The following is a 21217-nucleotide window of genomic DNA, read 5'->3' as shown; positions in this document are numbered from 1 at the left end:
TTTGGTTTTCCACTGTATTAAAAAAAAAAAAACATACAATCAATTTAATAACTAATAGACTCTGTTATGTTTGCATCTTTTTATATCAATTACCTTGAATATATTAAATATATATATATAGAGAGAGAGAGCTTGACTATATTGGATTTCATAAATTCTTAAATTAAGATTCTATTTCTAAGATACAAGAAATAGAATCACATTATGTCACATTCATGTTTTTTTTTACATGCAATTTTGCTGAAATACTGAAAATAAATAGATAATATAAAATGATATAAAATATACAATTATTTTAATAAATAAATTATAATACAGAAAATATTTTAATTAAAATAATGCAAAATACAGTTTTTTTTTTTTTTTACAAACACTATTATGAAAAGAATATTTATGGCCATTGGTCATTAAATTATCTTAATTCACTGACATTGGCAGGTGCAGCATCAACTTAGTGTTGGACCATACATATAAACAGCAGCTCTGGTCACATATTTAAATGGACTCTTCCAAACCCTGTGCTGTCTGACATAAGACCTTTTAGTGTGGACATTTCCTGTGGCAACAAAATACGCTGTAAAATGTATTAGAATTATTAGAATTCCCATCCATACTAATGTAGTACTGGATTTCTACAAATGGAAGTACTTGAAATTGCTACAGTAATTGTAACAGTCATTAGTGCCTAAAGAAGAAATGTAGGGCGGGAACAAACTAAATGATCCAGCCCTATACGAGAAGAGCACAAAGGAACTGTTGAGGAACTAAATTTTATAGTAATAATAATAAAAGAATAGTCTATGCAGTGTAATGTATTATACCAGCTTTAACATTTTATTAAAACTCAGAGATATCGTCTCATTGAGGGAAATTGAGACCTGATTGAAAGTATTCATTTTCTGTAAATGCATTACAGATTCAAAACAGCCCCTGGAAATACAAACAGCATAGAATTTAAGAGTTAATTTAATCACAATGTCAGTTGTTATTGTCAAATATGGATTAAGATCCTACGAGAGATGAGAGTGGGGAACAGAAGATGAAGGCAGGAAGAGGAGCTGATTTTTTAAATAAGAGAGAACAAATGCATTGCTTTAACCGCTGCACATGCAGCAGACTCATAATAAGCTCAGTGTGCCACCACAGCTTGAAGAGAGAAAGAGTGAAAGCGAGAAAAGAAACGGCGAGAATACTAATTCATAATATGGCCATCGCGAATTCACACCAGGACATGCATATATCTTATTGAACTGGCATTTGAGGGAGAGAGAGGAATAATAACCATCCTGATTTGACATGCTATGCTCATTCTGAATGATATATTTCCTGCCCCGCTCTGATCCTGTCACTGACCTAGCAAATAAAACAGCAGCAAAGACAAGGAAATGGCTAAACCAGAACAGGAAATCAACTCTCCTGATATTACTGGCCAGGATCCCGAATCCCACGCTCTTTAAGAGAAAAAGCCTTTCCCTCTCTCAGCAATCTCACCCTGAATGCATCTGACCCACTTACATTCTCTCTTCTGCATTTGATCATTTTCAAATGTTCTCATTAACGACGGAGGGATGTTAATCAGAAATATTACAACTATCTTTTAGCAAAATGGTATCTGCCACGTGACTTTAGCAAACAATTTGAAAAGTAGCTACATTTGAAAAACTTCTATCTGTTACACTGTTCTTAGGTTTTTATAAAAATCTCTCAAATGCCAAAATTGCTTAAATAACTTTCCGATTTGAGGAATCACTGGTTGCATATGATCTTAGAGTCACCCAAGTAATCACTTTATTGTTTTTCCTATGCAATATATGAAGCTTTTGACTGCTTGGAAAGCAGGAAAGGATATACGAGGCTGTGTGTAATCAGAGATTTAGCAATCTACTTAATGCTTAATTTATTTAATGTAGCTTTTTAATTTTTCTTTTAAATTTAAATCGCCCCTTCAATAACAATAATGCAGCACAATGCAACAAAGAGAATGATGAGCAACTCTACAATTTTTCATTTCTGCAGCAATTTCTACACTTGCAGTTTTTCTTTTTTTTCACACAAGTCTAATTATCGATCTGGCAGCAGGTGTGTGCTGTGAAAGATCCTTCCGTTGCATCGTCTTTCCTGTGGATGTAAATAAAATCAGGTTATTACTTTAGCATAGGTTTGAATTAAGACAATAAGGTTGAAGTTCCTCATTCTCAGCTTTACAGAAATAAACCCTTTCAATTACAATCGAACTGAAGAGCAGCAGGTGTCAGAGATGCGCCGTACTGTATTGCATTGTTACAGTTCATTCACATTCTGTCATAGAGGAAAAGAAAGGAAGAGACAGGAAAACTCTAACACCCAACCCCAAAAATCAGCTTTATGAGTCTTCTGTTGAACATAACGAGCGGTATTAGAAAAAGAATGACTTCAATCCATAATTTACATTGCTGGAATATATATCTCTGTTCGAAAGTTTGGGGTCAGTAAGATTTTTTATAAAGAAATTAATACTTGTATTTAGGGATGCATTAAACAAATATAACATTACAAAGCAATTCTATTTCAAATAAACGCTGAATAAATATTAAACATCATAACTGTTTTTAAAATAAACAATAAGAAGAAATGTTTCTTGAGCAGCAAACGAGCATATCAGAATGATTTCTGAATGATCATGTGACACTGAAGACTTGAGTAATGCCTGCTGAAAATTCAGCTTTGGCATCACAGGAATAAACTAAGGTTTCATATTTTTAAATAGAAAAGAGGGTAACACTTTACTTGAAGGGGTGTGCATAAGACTGACATGACACGTCATGATTATGAAGGTGTCATGTCAGTCTTATGTACACCCCTTCAAGTAAAGTGTAACCGAAAAGGGTGACTTTAAATTAGTGCTGTCAAACGATTAATTCGCGATTAATCACATCCAAAATAAAAGTTTTTGTTTACATAATATGTGTGTGTACTGTGTATATGTATTATGTATATATAAATAAATAAATGTGTATAAATGAAAAAGTATAAATAATATATATAAATATATTTAAATATGATAGAAATTATATGAATATAAATATATACATAGATATTTTCAAAATATATGCTGTATGTGTGTGTATTTATATATACATAATAAATATACACGGTTCACACACATATATAATGTAAACAAAAACTTTTATTTTGGATGCAATTCATCGCGATTAATCATTTGACAGCACTACTTTAATTTTTAATAATAATATTTCACACTGTATTTTTGATCAAATAAACACTGCCTTTGGTGAGCATAAGAGACATTTTTCAAACATATAAAAATGTGAATGTAGGTCATTAAAAATGGCCTAAGACCCTCCGATGATATGTTGAAGACTCTTGGATAATAAGTGCGCTCATTATGACCAATTAAGTGCAGAGTCTATCATTATACTGATCTATTCTCCAACACACTGATGAAAGGTCATCACTGTGACTTTCAGAGCAAAATGAAGGATTACCATCACTGAAATAAATCCTGAAATAAACCCTCTTTTGCAGTGGATGCAAGGATTAATGAATGTGTGCACTAACAATTCAACAACAATTTCAGTCTAGTTAAAATGTTGCTTAGTATTATGAACAACACATTCTGTCATTTAAAATAGAGCAAGCACTTTCCTTGAATGCAGTACACGTTGGTGTCCCATTATTTAACTTTATATCCTAATCATACAAAATGTCAAGCTTTTGGCATAATCTGTTAAATTGATTTTCAGTTCATTGTAATAAAAACTGTTTTTATTATGTTTTTTTGTTGTTGTAAATACTACATGCTTATGTCATCATTTTCCCCATTACAAAAAATACCATAAAACTGTGACAAATAAGAAATAACATAACCTTTTTACACCTGAAACACCAACTTTTTTTTAAATGATGTTCAGGCCCAATTTTGTACACTATTCATGGAAAGTGCCAGCAGCTATGTTTAAGCTCTCTATGTAATGACTTTATGTGAATTTTAAACATGAAGTTCAAGCAATTTCTTTTGTCAAACAGCTTTTTTTACTCAGCCTCTCAGGCATCAATGACTCTGACATGACAGCTGTCTGGACGGCTGTGCAAATCAATACAAAAGCATCACTGTAAAGATACCACTAATTGGAGGCAGGTTGCCATGTGCCAAATGAAATGTCAAAGTCACTGCTCGAATAAAGACAGACAGGGAATGAAATTGAAAGAGCCAGAGATGCAGAAAGCTGTAAGCAATGAATATCAAGAGCCTATTGCAACTTCATCATCATGCCACATTCAGAACCTGCTGTTTCTGCTCTCAGGCAGTATAGAGCGTGAGCAGAAGAGGACAAGAAGACGACAAGAGAGAAAGAGGCACGAAACGAGAGCTTAAGCCACTGAAAATCTAGCAAAAGGCAGAACTGTGAGGTAATCTGTCGAGGAGAGGCAGCATTAGAATGACTCAAGAGATCATATGAGGAGAAAATAGAGATGAAAAATAGGAGGGAAAATTCAGAAGACATGCCTGAGGGATGACAGTATGATTTCACAACAGCCCTTATTCCACACCCTCTTCTACTCCTGTTTTACATTCTCAAATCCCTTTTTCGTTTAACACAACTCTCTATCTTTCTTCTCCCCTCAAATACCAGTGTGTTTGCTATTAATGTGGGTGTTATGGAGGCGGATCATATGCTAAAGCTATATAAAACACTGTCGCCTCTGGACATGATGATCCAGAAAGCTGCCTGTGTTGAGATGAGGAAGACATTCTTCACTGGCTCCTGACAGCCGTGGGCTGCTTGTTATGGACTAAAGGGTCTCCACTGGACTGCAGACGCTTCGCCACATGCAGACCAGACGAGGGCAATGCGTTTCACATTTCAGTTCATGAAACAATAGAGGTCATGTAGTAGGTCTATGGCATTTCAGATTCCACTTAACCAGTTTTGTTTTGAAGAAGCGATCCAAATACTCCTAACAATATTTTTTGTTTACGCAACTGCATAATACAGCTTTCAGATATCTATTGTTCCATTTGCATTTAACAATTTAACAGTCGACTAATATATTATTTTCAGTGAGTGGGTGATACTGTTGGCATTGTGACAGTGCAAGCTTATGCAAATCCTAAACAAATGGAAACATTCAGGTCTATTCATCGGATTTGGACTCTTCTGTGCTAAACTCTTGATGTATACAGTTGTGCTAATTAATCAACTTTATCGTATATAAATACAGTATGTGAAGTTAAATGCATGTTATTATGCATGTAAACTAACAGATCAACACATCCGGAGCAGATGTATAATTTCCTCCGGTTATATGTAGAATTGCAAATCAGCTTTAGTGTAAATATTTGCATGGAGGCACATAGATTAAACTGCACACACACTATGAGTAATGCATTGCTCGCATAAACACACACGTACTGCAGCCCAACATCTGTTACGTGTGAATTCTCTGCGAGAAAATGGGACACTTGTCTGAGAGACTGTCTCACTCTGACCGGTGGAGGAGGTTAAGGTCATGTTAGCTCTTAGCCATTACTAGAGCGGAGAGGGAGGAATCATTAAGGGAGAGAGAAAGAGAAGGGCAACTAAAGGAGACATAAAATGATGAGAGTTAAAAATGAAATCATTATGAATGCTTGGCTGTATTTCTTTGTTGTTATTGCTAACTAAATGTAAAAAATGTTTTTGTTCATTAAAATAAAGGAGTAAAATCAAATATGAATATTAGATTAACAACTTCAACTTAAAAAACCTTGAAAATTAGAAATGAAATAATTTTAAGTTGGAAGTACTGATATTACTAGAACTAAAATAAAAAATGTAAATTAAGTCATAAAAATAAAAATAATACTAAATGGAAATATTACAAAAACGAATAAGAACGACAAAAGCACATAAAATTAAAACTTATACTAAATTTAAAATGAAAACAGAAAGTATGAAAATAAAAACAAATTTTAAATATGAATCAGTATTATAATAGCATACATAATACTACCGAATTTCCATTTTTCCAGAGGAAAATATAGGACGCTTTTTCAAACCTCACATTTAATATACACTCTTAAAAATAAAGATTCTTGATATTTTTATATCAAACACTATCTTGATATAAGATATTTTTAGTTCCATGAAAAAAGCCTTCAACATCCATGGAACCTTTTTTAATTGCACCAAACGTTCTTTATAGTGAAGCAAGGTTCTCTAGATTTTTAAAATGCTCTTAACACTAAGAAAAAATGGTTCTTATAAGAACTTTTTACTAAAAGATTCTTTTGGGGAGCTCAAAATGGTTCTTCTCTGGCATCACTGTGAAAACTCCCGTTTGGAAATTTTTTTTTAAACAGTGTAAGTACTTAATCTAAAATATTTCTCCAAAAAAAACGACAGAAATGTTTGGAAGCCTGTTTCCGCCACTGAATAAAAAATATAATTCTGTAAGTCATAATAATGAGAAACTTTCTCAAAATTTTGACTTAGTATCTCATTATATTGAGAAACTTTCTCGTAATAATGACTTAGTTTCTAGAAATAATGACTTAGTTTCTCATAATAATGAGAAACTTTCTCGTAATAATGACTTAGTTTCTCGTAATAATGACTTATTTTCTCATAATAATGACTTAGCCTAATCCAAAAAATATATATCTATAAAAAAAGACTTACTCGACGCATGCGCAACGCAAGAGTGACAGCACGCTAGCGCCATCTGGCTAAATTTGTACAGTGTCCCAACTTTTTTGGAATCGGGTTTGTATTTTTTTTTTTTATTCAGTGGCGGAAACGGGCTTCCATAGGGAAATGAGACTTGTATGAATTAGAAATGTTTGAGTTCATAAAATAAAACATCTTGGCAAAAAAACATGACATTGCTGAGAAACACATTTGAGAGTACTGGAGACATTTCCCCAGGGGAAAAATATGAGAAACAGGAGACTTGAAGGGAATTAAAAATAAAATTTGCCATTTCTTTTCACCATAAACTCTTAAAAATAAAGGTGCTTAAAAGGTTCTTCACAGCGATGCCATAGAAAAAACATTTTTGGTTCCACAAAGAACCATCTTTCGCCACAAAGTAAAAGTAATGATCTATATTACTTGTTTGCTATTACAAGAGCTATGTTTGAGAAACAGACCAATTTTGTAATTCACTAAAGTCTTGACTTGAAAATCTGCAGTGGTCACCATTCACTTGCACTGTATAGAAACGAGCAAGTTGCTTATTCTGCTACTCTTTTTGTAATCCATACATGAAAGAAAATCATATATCAAATCAGATTTTTAAAAACACAAGAATTTAAGAAAATAGTGACATCATTTTCATTTTAGTTGAGCTTGTTTTTCTTGTCTTTTTGCACCTTCAGGCTGTGAAATTATTTGACCTGCTATTTCCCCAGGACAGTCCCATTATTGCCGATCTGATGAAATCACATCAGTAAGCTCATAGTTCAGGCAGAATAAACAGAAGCGCTTGAGGACGTTTCAACAGAGAATAAGGAGACCCTTAGAGGCACACAAGTATCGACAACACACCCAAGGAGAGGTGCGAACGCTGTCTGAGAAACACTTCCCTTTTTAAACCCCAACAGCTGCATTCACATCTGCAACACCACACCACAGTACACAACATAAGCGTAACAAATAAAGAACCGTGTGTGGTGTGACTCAGACAAACAGCAGTGCTCCATCAACAAAAAGCACCTGGTGAGGATTAGACAACACAACCGGAGCGGATAAAAGGAAGAAGGTATCGAATCCGGTCTACGCAGAACACATGCCTTCACTTTCCAGCTTAACCACAGCAGCTGATGCAGTGAATGAACTGCGGTAGGGGACTTCAGCTGTTTTATCCCTGAACACATAAGTTAGGGAACAGAATAAAGGCGTCAGCTAATCTAAAGTGTATCCATTGACACAGGAAATAAATACCGCCAAGTATTTCCCCATTTACACATTACACAGTCTGTGTTTTGACTATATTAATGGCAGTTGGAAAGGAGCCACATAAGTATGAGTCTACACCACAGAACCATGTGTTAGCAAAAAGCCACACGGCACACAGTGGGAGGCTGCTCTTTCATTCACTGACTCTCTCTGCAGAATAAACACAGCTCTTATCATCAATGGACGGAAAGGAAACCTCTGAAAGCCCCGTTGAGGAGCCAATTCACAGGTGATGAGATTTGGATGGTATATGCAGCTGTCTTGGAGATATAATAGGAGATATTGTGTATTAAAACAATTTGGGGATATCAGAACCTTAGGACCCAATCCTCAAATGAAACGCTCCATTAGCCGTGCGGTTTTTAAAGCGTAATTAATCCCTAAGTGCTGACGAATCAGTACATGGACAAACAACTGGCAAAGACATGATTCATTTTGACTGCCTGCTCTGCAAAGTCGGAAAGCCTTTTATTTTTAAACCAACTAATCACTTTAATTAATGAACAAAGTGAGGCACTTGTGAGTCACTAGGCTACTGTATGTGGGCTGAAGGATACGGGCATCAAAGTAATTTACAATGTAGCGTTAAATGCAATGTTTTCATGTGAAATGAAAGTAATTATGTGGCAGGAGAGACCTAGACAGAAAATAAGAAAAGAAACAAAAAGAGCCCGAAAAAGAATGGAAAGAGACAAATTTTGACATAAATGTCCATAAGGACTTTGCTAATGAATCCATGTGATTGATTCATTGAAAAGAATCAATTAAAAAGAATGATTCACAAGTTGTAGATTAATATGGCTTGCATGCAAGGTTTAACGTACAGAAGAGTTTTGTTTGAGAATGAACAACTATTCATAACAGGGGTTCATTACTTTTACATGACTTTTAAACTATTATTATTTATTATTTATATGATATTAAATATTTTATATAGTATATATACAAAGCAATTATAAGATAATATAGCATATATTCAGCAAACAGTTCAAAGGTTTTGGGGTCAGCAAATTTTTTTGTTTGTTGAGAAATTAATTTACAAAGATGCATTAATTTAATAAGAAATGACAGTTAAGACATTTATAATGTTACAAAAGATTTCTATTTAAAATAAATGCTGTTCATTCAAACTTTTTATTCATCAAAGAATCCTGAAAAAATTGTCTCTACTAAAATATTAAGAAGCACAACTGTTTTCAACATTAATAATAATAAATTTTTCTTGAGTACCAAATCAGCATATTTCAATGATTTCTGAAGACTGACACAGAAGACTGGAGTAATGGCTGCTGAGAATTCAGCTTTCCATCACAGGAATAAATTACATTTTAAAATGAATGAAAAAATAAGTGTTTTAATTGTAATAATATTTCACAATATTACGGTTTTTGTATTCTTTTTATTCATTTACTTATTCATTCATTCATTTTTTTATCAAATACATGCAGCCTTTGTGAGCATAAGAGATCATGAAACTTACCGACCCCAAACTTTTGGTGTGTGATCACTAGAAAAATTTATATTGACTTGAATTATTGAATTACCCACTTTTAATATCTCAACTAAATTCCAAATATTAATTTATTACCACAATTTTCATAACTGTGGGAACCCTCAGAAGAGAGAAGAGTCAGGACAAAACAAAAAGAAAAGCGCTTTAAACTGAGGTGTAAAAAAACCCTTATTGTTGTACTGAGGAAAGTAAGGCAGCATATGCCCTCACTGCCTAAATCTGAGACCCCCTCTCTGCTTGTCAGCTCTGCTTTCTCACCAGGCCTGTGGCTTTCTCTTCAGCAGCCCCTGCCGTCTCCACTGGGAGTGTGGGCTCAGGTGGTAGGTCAGCTGACGGCACACCTTCTCCATGGCACCCAAAGCATCTCCCTCCTGACAAAGACAGGGAGAGAGACCACATCAATCAGGCTGTAACACACAGCAGGTTAATGGGAACTGACAGAAGATCAGGGTATCTGAGCCCTCAAGGTAAAATACTAATTTCTTTGACATTTATGATGACAGATGAGCAAAGCTATATGGACTGACCGACATGTCACAAACACAGTCTGGCTCTATCATTAGGTCATCTGAGGTTAGGGAGTGCGTATGCATGTGATTTGGTAAAATGCATTAGCATGTAATGGATTAGCGACAAATTGATGTATTGTATGGCCATCTCTGGAAAGCTTTATTATTTTAACTCACATTCATCACTGCCTAAAGCAATCCAATTCGCAGAGAGACACGGACACTCATACACACACTGCCTCAAGTAACTGCCACACTCCTCTAGATAGAAACTATTTCTGCCAATGTTTAACACATAAATTACCAAAAAAAGAAAAGCGCCGCATATTCCTGCAGGGCTGCCAATAATTAAATCTAAGGATGCACTGATATTACATTTCTGGATGATAACCAATAGGTGGCTAATAAATATTCTAATTCTATATTATTTTGTGAATTCAGGATTAATTAGAAATTTAGTATGAAAATGGATATTCATTTTGAGATTTGGTAAAGATTATATTTAATGTTGTTGATTATTTATAATAAACTACAGTATATGAATTCAAAGATGACTGCAGTGATAATCTAAATGTAAAAATAATTCAATATCTAATACCAATTGATACTAATTAATTTAATACCGGCAGCCTTATCACCCTGCAGCCCAAGACTAGTTACCCACTGAAGCTAAGCAGGGCTGAGCCTGGTCAGTACCTGGATGGGAGACCTCCTGGGAAAACTAGGTTGCTGCTAGAAGAGGTGTTAGTGAGGCCAGCAGGGGGTGCTCACCCTGTTGTCTGTGTGGGTCCTAACGCCCCAGTATAGTGACGGGGACACTATACTGTCAACAAGCACTAATCCTTTGGATGAGACGTTAAACTGAGGTCCTGACTCTCTGTGGTCATTAAAAATCCCAGAGTAGAGGTGTGACCTCGGCATCCTGGCCATATTTGTCCATTGGCCTCTAACCATCATGGCCTCCTAACAATCCCCTTATCTACTGATTGGCTTCATCACTCTGTCTCTTCTCCACCAATAAGTTGGTGTGTGTGGTGGGTGTTCTGGCGCACTATGGCTGCCGTCACATCATCCAGGTGGATACTGCACACTGGTGGTGGATGAGGAGATACCCCCTGACAATGTAAAGCGCTTTGAGTGCCTAGAAAAGCGCTATATAAATGTAATGAATTATTATTAATTACAAAATACATGTAAAAAAATTATATAAGTGTTGTTACTGTTAAGTAAAATGTTACAAATAATTTTTGTTTTACAGAAATGTTTACAGAAATAAAATAAAACAAACTTAAAATGCTGCCTTGGCAACTAACAAAATTAGTTTAAACTTAAGTAATAACATGACTAAAGCTACAACTGAAATTAGAGCTCAACAGAAGTATATTTATAAATATAGGGCGATAGCCTAGTGGGCAGTGTGCTGACATATAACGACGCTGTGTTGTGGGTGTCCCAGGTTCGAATCCCAGCTCGAGGACCTTTCCTGATCCCACCCCACTCTCTCAATCCCCCTTTGCTTCCTGTCTACTCTACACTATCATATGTGGCTCTGGAGCACAAAACCAGTCATAAGTGTAAATTTTTCGAAATTGAAATTTATACATCTACTAATATTTGGCCGAGATACAACTATTTGAAAATCTGGAATCTGAGGGTGCAAAAAAAATCTAAATATTGAGAAAATCACCTTAAAGTTGTCCAAATGAAGTTCTTAGCAATGCATATTACCAATCAAAAATTAAGTTTTAATATATTTAAGGTAGGAAATTTACAAAATATCTTCTTGGAACATGATCTTTACTTAATATCCTAATGATTTTTGGCATAAAACAAAAATAATAATATTTTATAATTTTGACCCAATGTATTTTTGGCTATTGCTACAAATATACCCATGCTACTTAAGACTGTTTTTGTGGTCCAGAGTCACATATCTTAATAAAGGCAAAATGCCAAAAATAAAATCTTTAAAAAAAATTCTTCAAAATATTAAAATACTTAAATAGTATAAAATAACGGAGCATATTTCAATTCATTATTATGAGCTGCAAAGGTGAATTCCTGGTTATGAGATTTTTTTTTATTGTCCATTAACAGTAAGTTAAATGTACAGAGGTTTATTACTGGAATTACATTGATTTGCTTCAGGTAATAATGAGGTTCAGTGCACTTGAGTGAATGAGAGGGCACTGCTCATACATGACTAGATTAGTTTCAAGTACTAACACTTGTCTCATCTGTGGCTCCAACTAAAACCTACAAAAATGTCTCAACACGCAGAGTCGGCTATAAAATTCACAGGATCAGGACCACTGACCACATTTTTATAGGTCTTACTCTGGACCAAATGAAATTTGTTTTTATCAGGAATCCAAGCTAACAGTAACATAGCATTTCATCAAGGACACATTGTCTGTGCTCAGGTGTCTGTATCTGAACTGGAAACATCAATATGTAAATCAATCCGGCCATCACATCTCCCCGCTGCACCAGGTCTTGACCTCTGCAGGGGATGAGAGATAGAACTATGTCTGTGGATACTGAGATGTCTGGAAAACACCCTATGTGTTAGTAAAGCCTAGTGGGTGCTGATGGTGAGATTAACAGTGCCACTTGGCTGGTCAGCTCTAGTGCGCACCCCCCTGCAGACAGACAGTGGGTCCCCTGGCAATGTAATCATTCACCCAGCGGGCTCTGACAGCTCTGAGAGTGTAACAGACAGCCCAGCTTTCCTTTCGTCACATTACTGAACTCGTCTCTACTTTGTCTTCCTCCACTGCTACTTGCAATAACATCACTTAGAGAAAATGTCACCTTACGCTCTTGTGTGAACTCTCACTCTCCCCACTTTTAGTTGACATTTCATTATGTCTGCTTAGTTAAAGTTATTGCATATGCATGTTTCTATGGCTGGTTCTCACTAATATGCTCAATAATATGCAGGTCATGGACTGGCCATCTGTTAAGGGTGTTTCCCTGCCTGTTGCCTGAGATGCTGGGATAGGCTCCAGCCCTCTCATATGGTTTGAAAAATGGATGGAGGTCCAGGTCATATTTCACCATAAAATCAAAAGAAAGTAAAAAAAAAAAAAAAAAGATAAGTAAATAAATGATACATTTTTGTGTAAATTTATACATTTAGTTGAATTTTGGTAACAATTTATAATAGTGAACACATATTCTCTATTATCTAAGAGATTTCCCTCAGTAAACTTCTAATTTGCTGCTTATTAATAGTTAAACTTAAAGGGATCTAAAATATGGTCATACAGAATAAGGCATTAGTATGTGGTTTATAAGTAGTAATAAACAGCCAATATGCTAGTAATATCGGTGATAATAATAAGCAACTAGTTAATAGTGAGAATTGGTCCTTAAAATAAAGTGTAACCTGAATTTTCAGCAGCCATTACTTCAGACGTCAGTGTCACATGATACTTCAGAAATCAATTTATGCTGATTTGTTGCTCAAGAAACATTTCCTATTATTATCATTGTTGGAAACGGTTGTGCTCATTAATATTTTAATATTTTAAGTTTTTCCAGAATTAAATATAAAGTACAAAAATTATCTACAATACATACAGTAATATAATAATAACCTACATAAATTCTCAATTTTTTTCCTATTATGTTAATGAGAATAAATTGTTTTTGCATTCTGACAACGAGCACTGAGAGAGGAAGTGCTCTCAATTTAAATAAAAATAACAACACAACACAAAAAATCTTAAGACTTCATTTTGTTTAAGCAAACTATAATTTCTTATTTCTTTCTTTTGATTTTGGGGTGAAATAAAACAATTTTCTTGACAGATTTCATGAGACTTACACAACCACATTTTGTTAGAGAAGATGTGATGAGCTCAGTGTAAAGAAAACAATCGGCAGCATCCTTGTTGTTTTGGTGGAGGATCAGGTGTTTGTGCAGCTCTCTATAGCAGCTGAGCAGGGTGTTAGTGGTGTGATATAGTGCCTGACTTGCTTCATTAAGTGCAGCAGCAGCAGCAGTCTTGAAAGAGGGCTGACTGGTCTTTAGTGTGTGTGTGACTCATCCGGCAAAACACCTCCCTCTGCCTCTACCCTCTCCGCTCCCTTCATCTCTGCTTCTGCCTCACACAGAGACTCACACATGCTTAAGCAACTGGGTTTCATCCTAATGCTCACTGCACTGGAATGGTACAGTTTCATTCTGCACGTCTATCTGCTGTGCCGTCCAGGCAGTGCTATAAGGCACTTTTCATTAAATATTAACGTAACACAACATAGGAGAAATGTACAGAAATAGAACAGAAATGGGAAACAGAAGTGTGTGTGCGTGTGTTTAGGTGTGTGCATGTCAAGAATCACAGAAGCACTTTACCGTCTTTGGGCAGTGAATATATTTGGCCAGGCTGATAATGAGGTCATGGGTAATGGGATCCACCAGGTTGCGGAAACTGGCATAGCGGTAGAGAACATCATCCAGAGAGGTTGACTCCATTCCCAGATCCTGGAAAAAAGACACAATACAGGGAGGTCAAGAGAATGAGAACTACAGACTACAGCAGCAGATCACACTTAAAGGAATAGTTCACCCAAAATGAAAATTATTCACCCTGAGGCCATTCAAGATGTAGATAAGATTGTTTGTTCATCAGAACACATTTGGAGAAATTTAGCATCACATAACTTGCTCACCAGTGGATTCTTTGTAGTCAATGGGTGCCATCCGAATGAGCGTCCAAACAGCTGATAAAACATCACAATAATCCACAAGTAATCCACATGTCTCTATCACTTAAAGTCTTGGGAAGTGAAAAGCTGCATGTTTGTGATAAACAAATTCATCATTAAGACTTTTTAACTTTAAACTGCTGCTTCTGGCCAAAAAAATTCGTTCACAATCCATAATAACTCCCCCAGTGAAAAAGTACATCCCTTATCCTCTCACATCCATTAAAGAAGTTAACTGATGGACTGGAGTCGTGTGGATTACTTGTGGATTTCTGTGATGTTTTTATCAGCTGTTTGGACTCTCATTCTGACGGCACCCATTCACTGCAACGGATCCATTGATGAGCTAGTGATGTAATGTGAAATTTCTCTTAATCTGTTCTGATGAATAACCAAACTCATGTACATCTTGCATTGCCTGCCTGTGAGCACATTTTGAGCACATTTTCAGTTTTGGGTAAACTTTACCTTAAAAGCTTATTTCCTTATTTTTAAATTCTAATGTCATCTATGAAGCTTTTTATTTGTAATAAATATTTACATAAATGTAAATGTGCATGTAACATTTATATACGCTTCCTAATGATGATGTTCAGTGTTCCTAAAATCATTTAAATGAAATGTCAAAATGTGGGCCTAAAAAGTGAAAAGACTTTGTTGTCTATTTAGAACAGAAAAATAGAAAACAAATCCTTTAACTGTGTAAAAAAAGCTAAACTGATGGAAAAGTTAATCTACATTATCAAATCAGTAAAGGAAAAGCGCAGGCACGGGGATCAGCAATTTAAAAAATTGCAAATGTGTGTGGGGGTGAGGGCTCTACAGCCAAATGCTAAATAATCAACAGCGAACCAACGGGAAATGGGTGGGTGTGAATGAAACAAATCGTCATTAGTATGACAAAGTGAATAAGGTTAGTCTTTGTTAAGGAAAAAGGCTGAATAATTTTAATGTCACTATAAACTTACTATTGAATTTCTCTCCCTCCATCCATAAAACCCTGGACCTAAACTGTGCATGCTGAGCATAAGCCTTGGTTTATCATTATCATCCCTCTATGGAGCAGAATCTTGATTAATCAATTTCCATTTAATCAAAGGCCCATCCATTTTCATGGTTTCCGGGCAACAAGGTGCACTTGGTAACCAGTGGACAAGAGATGCTGTCCTTTGACTCTCTTGCTCATTATGTGCTTTAACCCCCATTGCAGGATACACTGCAAATGCATTTCAGCAAAAATCTCACATTTACTTGGGGTAAAAATCTGCCCCTTGTGAAAAAGAAGTGCACTTAATTGTGTACTTCAAATCGTAAAGGTATATTTTTAAAGAAACTGTACTTGGAAATGCAATGTTAATGTAATGGAAATTTAATATTAATCAAATAAAAGGCCACTTAAGTGTACTTAAAGAGGGTAAATTTCATGTTTCTTAACACACTTTTAAAGTGCACTTTGTAATAATCTCTAATTAAAAGCTGTAAAGTTCATTTTAAATCATTACATTTTTAAAGAAGTCACTTATTTTGATGTGTTGAAAAACAATATAGCACATGTAAAGTACTTGATTATAATTTTAAATATAATTAAGTGTGTTATATGATATTACATTTAAAGTTTAAATAATTTAAATGTACTAAATTGTAAATTTACCATATAGTAAGTCGTACTAATTTACTATCAAGCATAACGGTAAACTAAAGAGTGGGTCAAAAAACATAAGTTATTAATTAATTGCATTCAATATTCATTTAAACTATAATACACGTTAATTTGATTGTAAATAACATGCAAAAAAAGTGTCAAAAAACATTACATTTGCTTGCACTTAAGTATCTTCTTTTAAAGTAGCCTATATTATTTCCATAAGTGTTTTCACAAGGTCCTTTTGAGAACAAATCCTGCAGTTTGTTCCGCAGCCAGCTGTTGCTTCGTCACTGCCCGACAATTCCTTTAATACTACCTATGGAGGATTAGAAATCCCTATTAACTCTGTCTTTGATCCCTGCTGCCCATATGCAGAAAATCCTCCACAGAAGCAAAGTGCAGCAGACCTGCTAAAATGACCTTCCAGGACATAAGACGGTCGTTTCTCTTGAGGAAAGCTGGATCAAAAAATAGTAATGGGGCAAGAGTTCTGGCCGCATATACCCATCAAACAGAGTCACTAGCTATCTGAGACAACCATTCGATATAAAGCAGAGCATTGCGCTTACTGACAGCATCCATAATCACTACCCAAAGTAAACAGTTGGTGTTTATGCAGTGCAGTATTACTCTTCGGCCAGCTTGAGCTGTGTCTGTTCTCACAGGTTCACAGGACTGTAAAACGGGCATCTGTCCCAATAGCACTGAATTCTGTGAAATGCAGAATCTATAGAGCTGGGGAAACTATTGCAGGAGTCTTGCTGTATCTCAGATATGTCTGCATCAGCACTGACAGTAATGATGCGTTTTGGAAGAAGAGTTTATGTCTTTCAACAGCTTTCAAAATAACACCAACTCAGTATAGGACTGACATTTTGGCCCAATTGCAACATATGATTCTTTCTGCTGTAAAGCAAAGTGGGGTTTCTGCATGGGCCACAGATTACAAATCAGGCCAATGAGTTCAATGCTTTGGGGCCTCTGTTTACTAGCTGAGAAGCCCAAGGTGGCCTGACATATGCAAACAAAAAGCTGCAACATAATTTCTTATTTGTGATCTGATTTCTTGCCATTTGGACATTACATCTCACTACTACCACAGGGAGCCTCCAAAAAAGACTGGTGCCAGGGCTTCGCAGGACAATATTTGCCACAATAAAAGCTCTTCAAGTGCTGTTTACGAAATTGAGGAAAAGCTGACAGGTACACAAATGGATAACAGAGCTGACAATCAACTTGTGGTGGACAAGAACTCATTAGAGAGAGAACTCTGACAACGTTCTACCTCTATTTGAGTTTTAACCTAATCTATTCAAGAATCATGGAGTGGTATTTACCTGCCGGAGAGTCTTCAGCATCTCTGTCGCCTCATCGTGTTTCCCCTGCTTTGCCATCAGCATCATCTCTTGTATCATCCCGATGCGCCGCTGGTAGGGAGGAGGAGTCCCACTGCTCCTCAGTTTGTCTCCTGACCTCAACATTATAGAAGTAAGGATGTCTCCTCGCTCTTTCGTTGGGGTCCGTTTCCATCCTGTGCTCTGAGGACTCGCTCCTGCCTCCTGTCCCTTCGTTTGCTTCGCTCCCATGTTTGGTTATAGAGTCTCACCCTGGAAAAGGGCCTCCAGACTGGGCATACTTTCAAAATGAATCCACATTTAACTATTAAAAGTCTTTTAATTTTACGCGAGATAAAATTTAGTAAGAAACAAATGAAAATAAGAAATAAGCTTTAGTGTTCCTATAAAGTTTATTGGAGAACAGTGTTTTAAAAGTCCTTCTGCTCACCTTACACCTGTCATCTCTAAGCTGACAGAGAAAATATACTTGCATTAAGATGTGAAATTATATAATAAAATTACAAAAACTTGGCATTTCAGTAAAATCTGTTTCACAAACGTGCTCATTCACAGGGTGTGAAATATGAGGGAGGTTTGGGGGGATGTACGACCCCCTAATTAAGCCATGAATACCCCAAATTAAAGTTGGGGGTCTTAGAAATGTATTTTTACATAAGCATTTATATGTTTCAACAGCGTTCGAATAACGTTTCAGTAACCACAAAATTTACCTACGCGAACAGAAATCGCTTCTGCGTAGGTAACCATAGCAACAGCTGCTCATGATGTTTGTATCGGGCGCTGCATCAATAAAACACTGTACTGTCGTTATTTATCACATTACCATGTATAAACACATCACAATATTCTCACAAAAATACTTGTGTTTTGTTTAAAACGTCTTGAGGGTTAACCGCACAAGGAGCGCAAAACGACCGTTTGGGTTCCGCGATACGAAGCGATTACGCTCATAAAATTACTTAAAAAGTTGACTCCACTGCGTACATTTCTCATCCAATTTGTAGTTTACAAAACGTTGAACTTTTATATCATTCACAGCTGACTCGTGTAACGTCCGTTGCTCACTCTTTAGAATCCTCCGTTTGCACGCGCAAAATTATTTTGGAATTTTATAAGGCGGCAAACCATCTAAAACACTGCGTGTTACATTCCAAACTTCTTGTATTTCAGTCCAATTAGGGCATAATTAATATCTTCTGCCAAAGCACCAGTAATCCTCGATTCACTCAGGTAGGGAATAGATCTGATGATGCCCGCGGCATGACCGCAGAGGAGAGCAGTCTCGCAAACCTCCAGAAACTCTCACAGTCGGGTTCAACAGAATTCTAGCACGATCTTACGGCAGGATGTTACGTTTCCCGCCCGTATTTTTATTTCAGTCGTTGTTTGTAAGTGTTAACATCGCAGTTCCTCCGCAGTCTCTCAAAGGCACACGATGTAGGTTTCAGTGTGAGTTTAGTCGACGGCGAGCAGTACTGCTGTGAAAAAGGGCATGTAAATATTTACGTCGTCCGTCACTGTTTTCCTCCGAGCTCAAGTCATTCCAGTGTTTTCTTCCACGCAGACCGCAGAAATATCACTGTTCTCTGCTGAAATGTGCCATGTCCAATTAATTCCCGCTCTGATATGACCTCTCCCCAGGTGTGTCCCGTCTGAGGGTAGGGTGTGTTCAGAGGAGAGCGACTGAACGGTCTCTCATCACTCAGATGGAGCGGAGAAGCTCTGGGTCTCGACACAGGCTGTGTGGGAGGGGTGGAGCGGTCTGCAACATCCTCCACTTGTGTTTCAATCTATAGTCGAGAATGCACCACTGCCTTGGTACAGTTAACCAAGTGGAGCAGATGGTCGCTATTGGGACTGCTCCAGTTCTGCACTATAGGAGGCATTTCAGTACTTTAAAGGAAATGAAATAATCATTCACACGTATGGGCAATCCCATATCTCCCCCGTATATGCGTAGTCATAGATTCTCCTCAAGTTATTTTTTATCATTGACTTGTGCGCTACGTTAATAGTTGGCCTTTCTTTGCTGACATCTGGTGTTTAACACATGGCATGTCATCTGCTGCAAAAATTTTTGTTCTTAGACGAAAATTTGGAATTGGAAAAAAGTAATAAAACTCTTAAAGCAACAGTTCCCCCAAAATGAAAATCTGCTGACAGTGTGCTCAAGCTCAAGCCATTCAAAATGTAGATGAGTTTGTTTCTTCATCAGAACAGATTTGGTGAAATTTAGCATTACACCACTTGCTCACCAGTGGATCCTTTGCAGTGAATGGGTGCCGTCAGATTGAGGGTCCAAACATCTGATGAAAATGTCACAATAATCCACATGGCTCCAGTTTTTCAATTTACGTCTTGTGAAGCGAAAAGCTGCGTGTTTGTAAGAAACAAATCCATCATAAAGGCATTTCAATTTTAAAGGCACAATATGTCATTTTTTGCCAATAGAGGGCGCGTATTCAAAACAAACAAAGGCATAGTTTGATGACACCGTGATTGAGTGTGGAATCATGGGAGTTGTCGTCTTCATCCCCACAGCCGAAGCAATCCGACGGGACTCGGGCAGAAATCATGTTCATGTATGAGCTAATGCATTAAAGATTTATTAACGTCGTAGAATGAAGCAGGGTGAGGCTGAAAGCCGTCGAAGCGAAACGAGGCCGCTGAACGAGCGCGACACACGGCTCGAAAGCAGCGGAGCTTTTATTATGCCGCAGTCGACCGCTTCCACTCCTTGGCACCCATTCACTGCAGAGGATCCATTGGTAAACAAGTGATGCAATGCTAAATTTATCCAAATCTGAGCTGATGAAGAAAAGAGTTCTTCTACATGTCAGATGGTACATTTTCATTTTTTGGTTAACTATTCCTTTCAAACTTCATTTCCAGCGATATCGTTGACATGATTGCAAAGATATTATTTAAACTGAGCTGGATGTTGACATCACTGAATTCAATGATGAACTGTCTTTATCTGAAAAATGAGTGTTTACTATTGTCATTTTGCATTATTGACACTATTTTCCTAATTAATGCTGTTCAGTTGCTTTGACACAATCTGTATTGTTAAAAGCGCTATATAAATAAAGGTGACTTGACTTGAAGTACTATGGAGTATTATTTAAGGTAAATATATCATATTGAAAATTTGAATTAAGTAACTGACCTGACATATTTATTGATCCTATTTCAAGCCATTTCTTTGTAGCGAACAGCAGCAGCTATTGGAATACCACATTAATCATAATAAGAACAGGAAATTGGAAATATCATTTTATTTATGCTTTTACAAACATATTTACAGTAAACAGTAAAGCAGTTCATCATCCAGTAGTTTAATCCAAATATATGATCAAAGGTTGGTTACAAGATGATCTTGATACAGTTTTATCCCATTAGGCTTTCTTAGTCAAACCACATTTCACTGGCTGACTTTGGCATGGCCTTAGAATAAACTTTGCAGCAAGCCATTAATTAGACTATTTGCATTTGGAGAATGTCCACCGACTGTCTTCTCTAGAATATAAGTAAGG

At 36.4% G+C, this 21217-nt stretch overlaps 1 protein-coding gene across 1 annotated transcript; it reads right to left on the bottom strand.

Moving 5' to 3' along the window:
- Nucleotides 1–9707: 9707 nt before the first annotated feature.
- On the bottom strand, nucleotides 9708–19429 carry LOC107585608 (leucine-rich repeat-containing protein 75A-like). The gene is made up of 3 exons (XM_016272697.1): nucleotides 17661–19429; nucleotides 14326–14454; nucleotides 9708–9824 (listed from the first exon to the last, which is right to left on the bottom strand). The coding sequence occupies exons 1-3, from the start codon at nucleotides 17907–17909 to the stop codon at nucleotides 9708–9710; spliced, it is 495 nt and encodes a 164-aa protein (XP_016128183.1). The 5' UTR covers nucleotides 17910–19429.
- Nucleotides 19430–21217: the final 1788 nt, after the last annotated feature.

Source organism: Sinocyclocheilus grahami, unplaced genomic scaffold (genome assembly GCF_001515645.1).
Source record: "Sinocyclocheilus grahami isolate Dianchi unplaced genomic scaffold, SAMN03320097.WGS_v1.1 scaffold72.1, whole genome shotgun sequence".
Taxonomy (NCBI): Eukaryota; Metazoa; Chordata; class Actinopteri; order Cypriniformes; family Cyprinidae; genus Sinocyclocheilus; species Sinocyclocheilus grahami.
This window is presented reverse-complemented; position numbering and strand designations above follow the sequence as displayed.

What these genes read in the sequence shown, in the direction of transcription:
- LOC107585608 (XM_016272697.1), bottom strand. Translation starts at nt 17,909, where the DNA reads ATGGGAGCGAAGCAAACGAAGGGACAGGAGGCAGGAGCGAGTCCTCAG. An exon ending in TGCTGAAGACTCTCCGGCAG is followed by an intron (nt 14,455 to 17,660) that starts GTAAATACCACT and finishes TCTTTTTTCCAG; the next exon opens with GATCTGGGAATGGAGTCAAC. An exon ending in ATATTCACTGCCCAAAGACG is followed by an intron (nt 9,825 to 14,325) that starts GTAAAGTGCTTC and finishes TGTCTTTGTCAG; the next exon opens with GAGGGAGATGCTTTGGGTGC.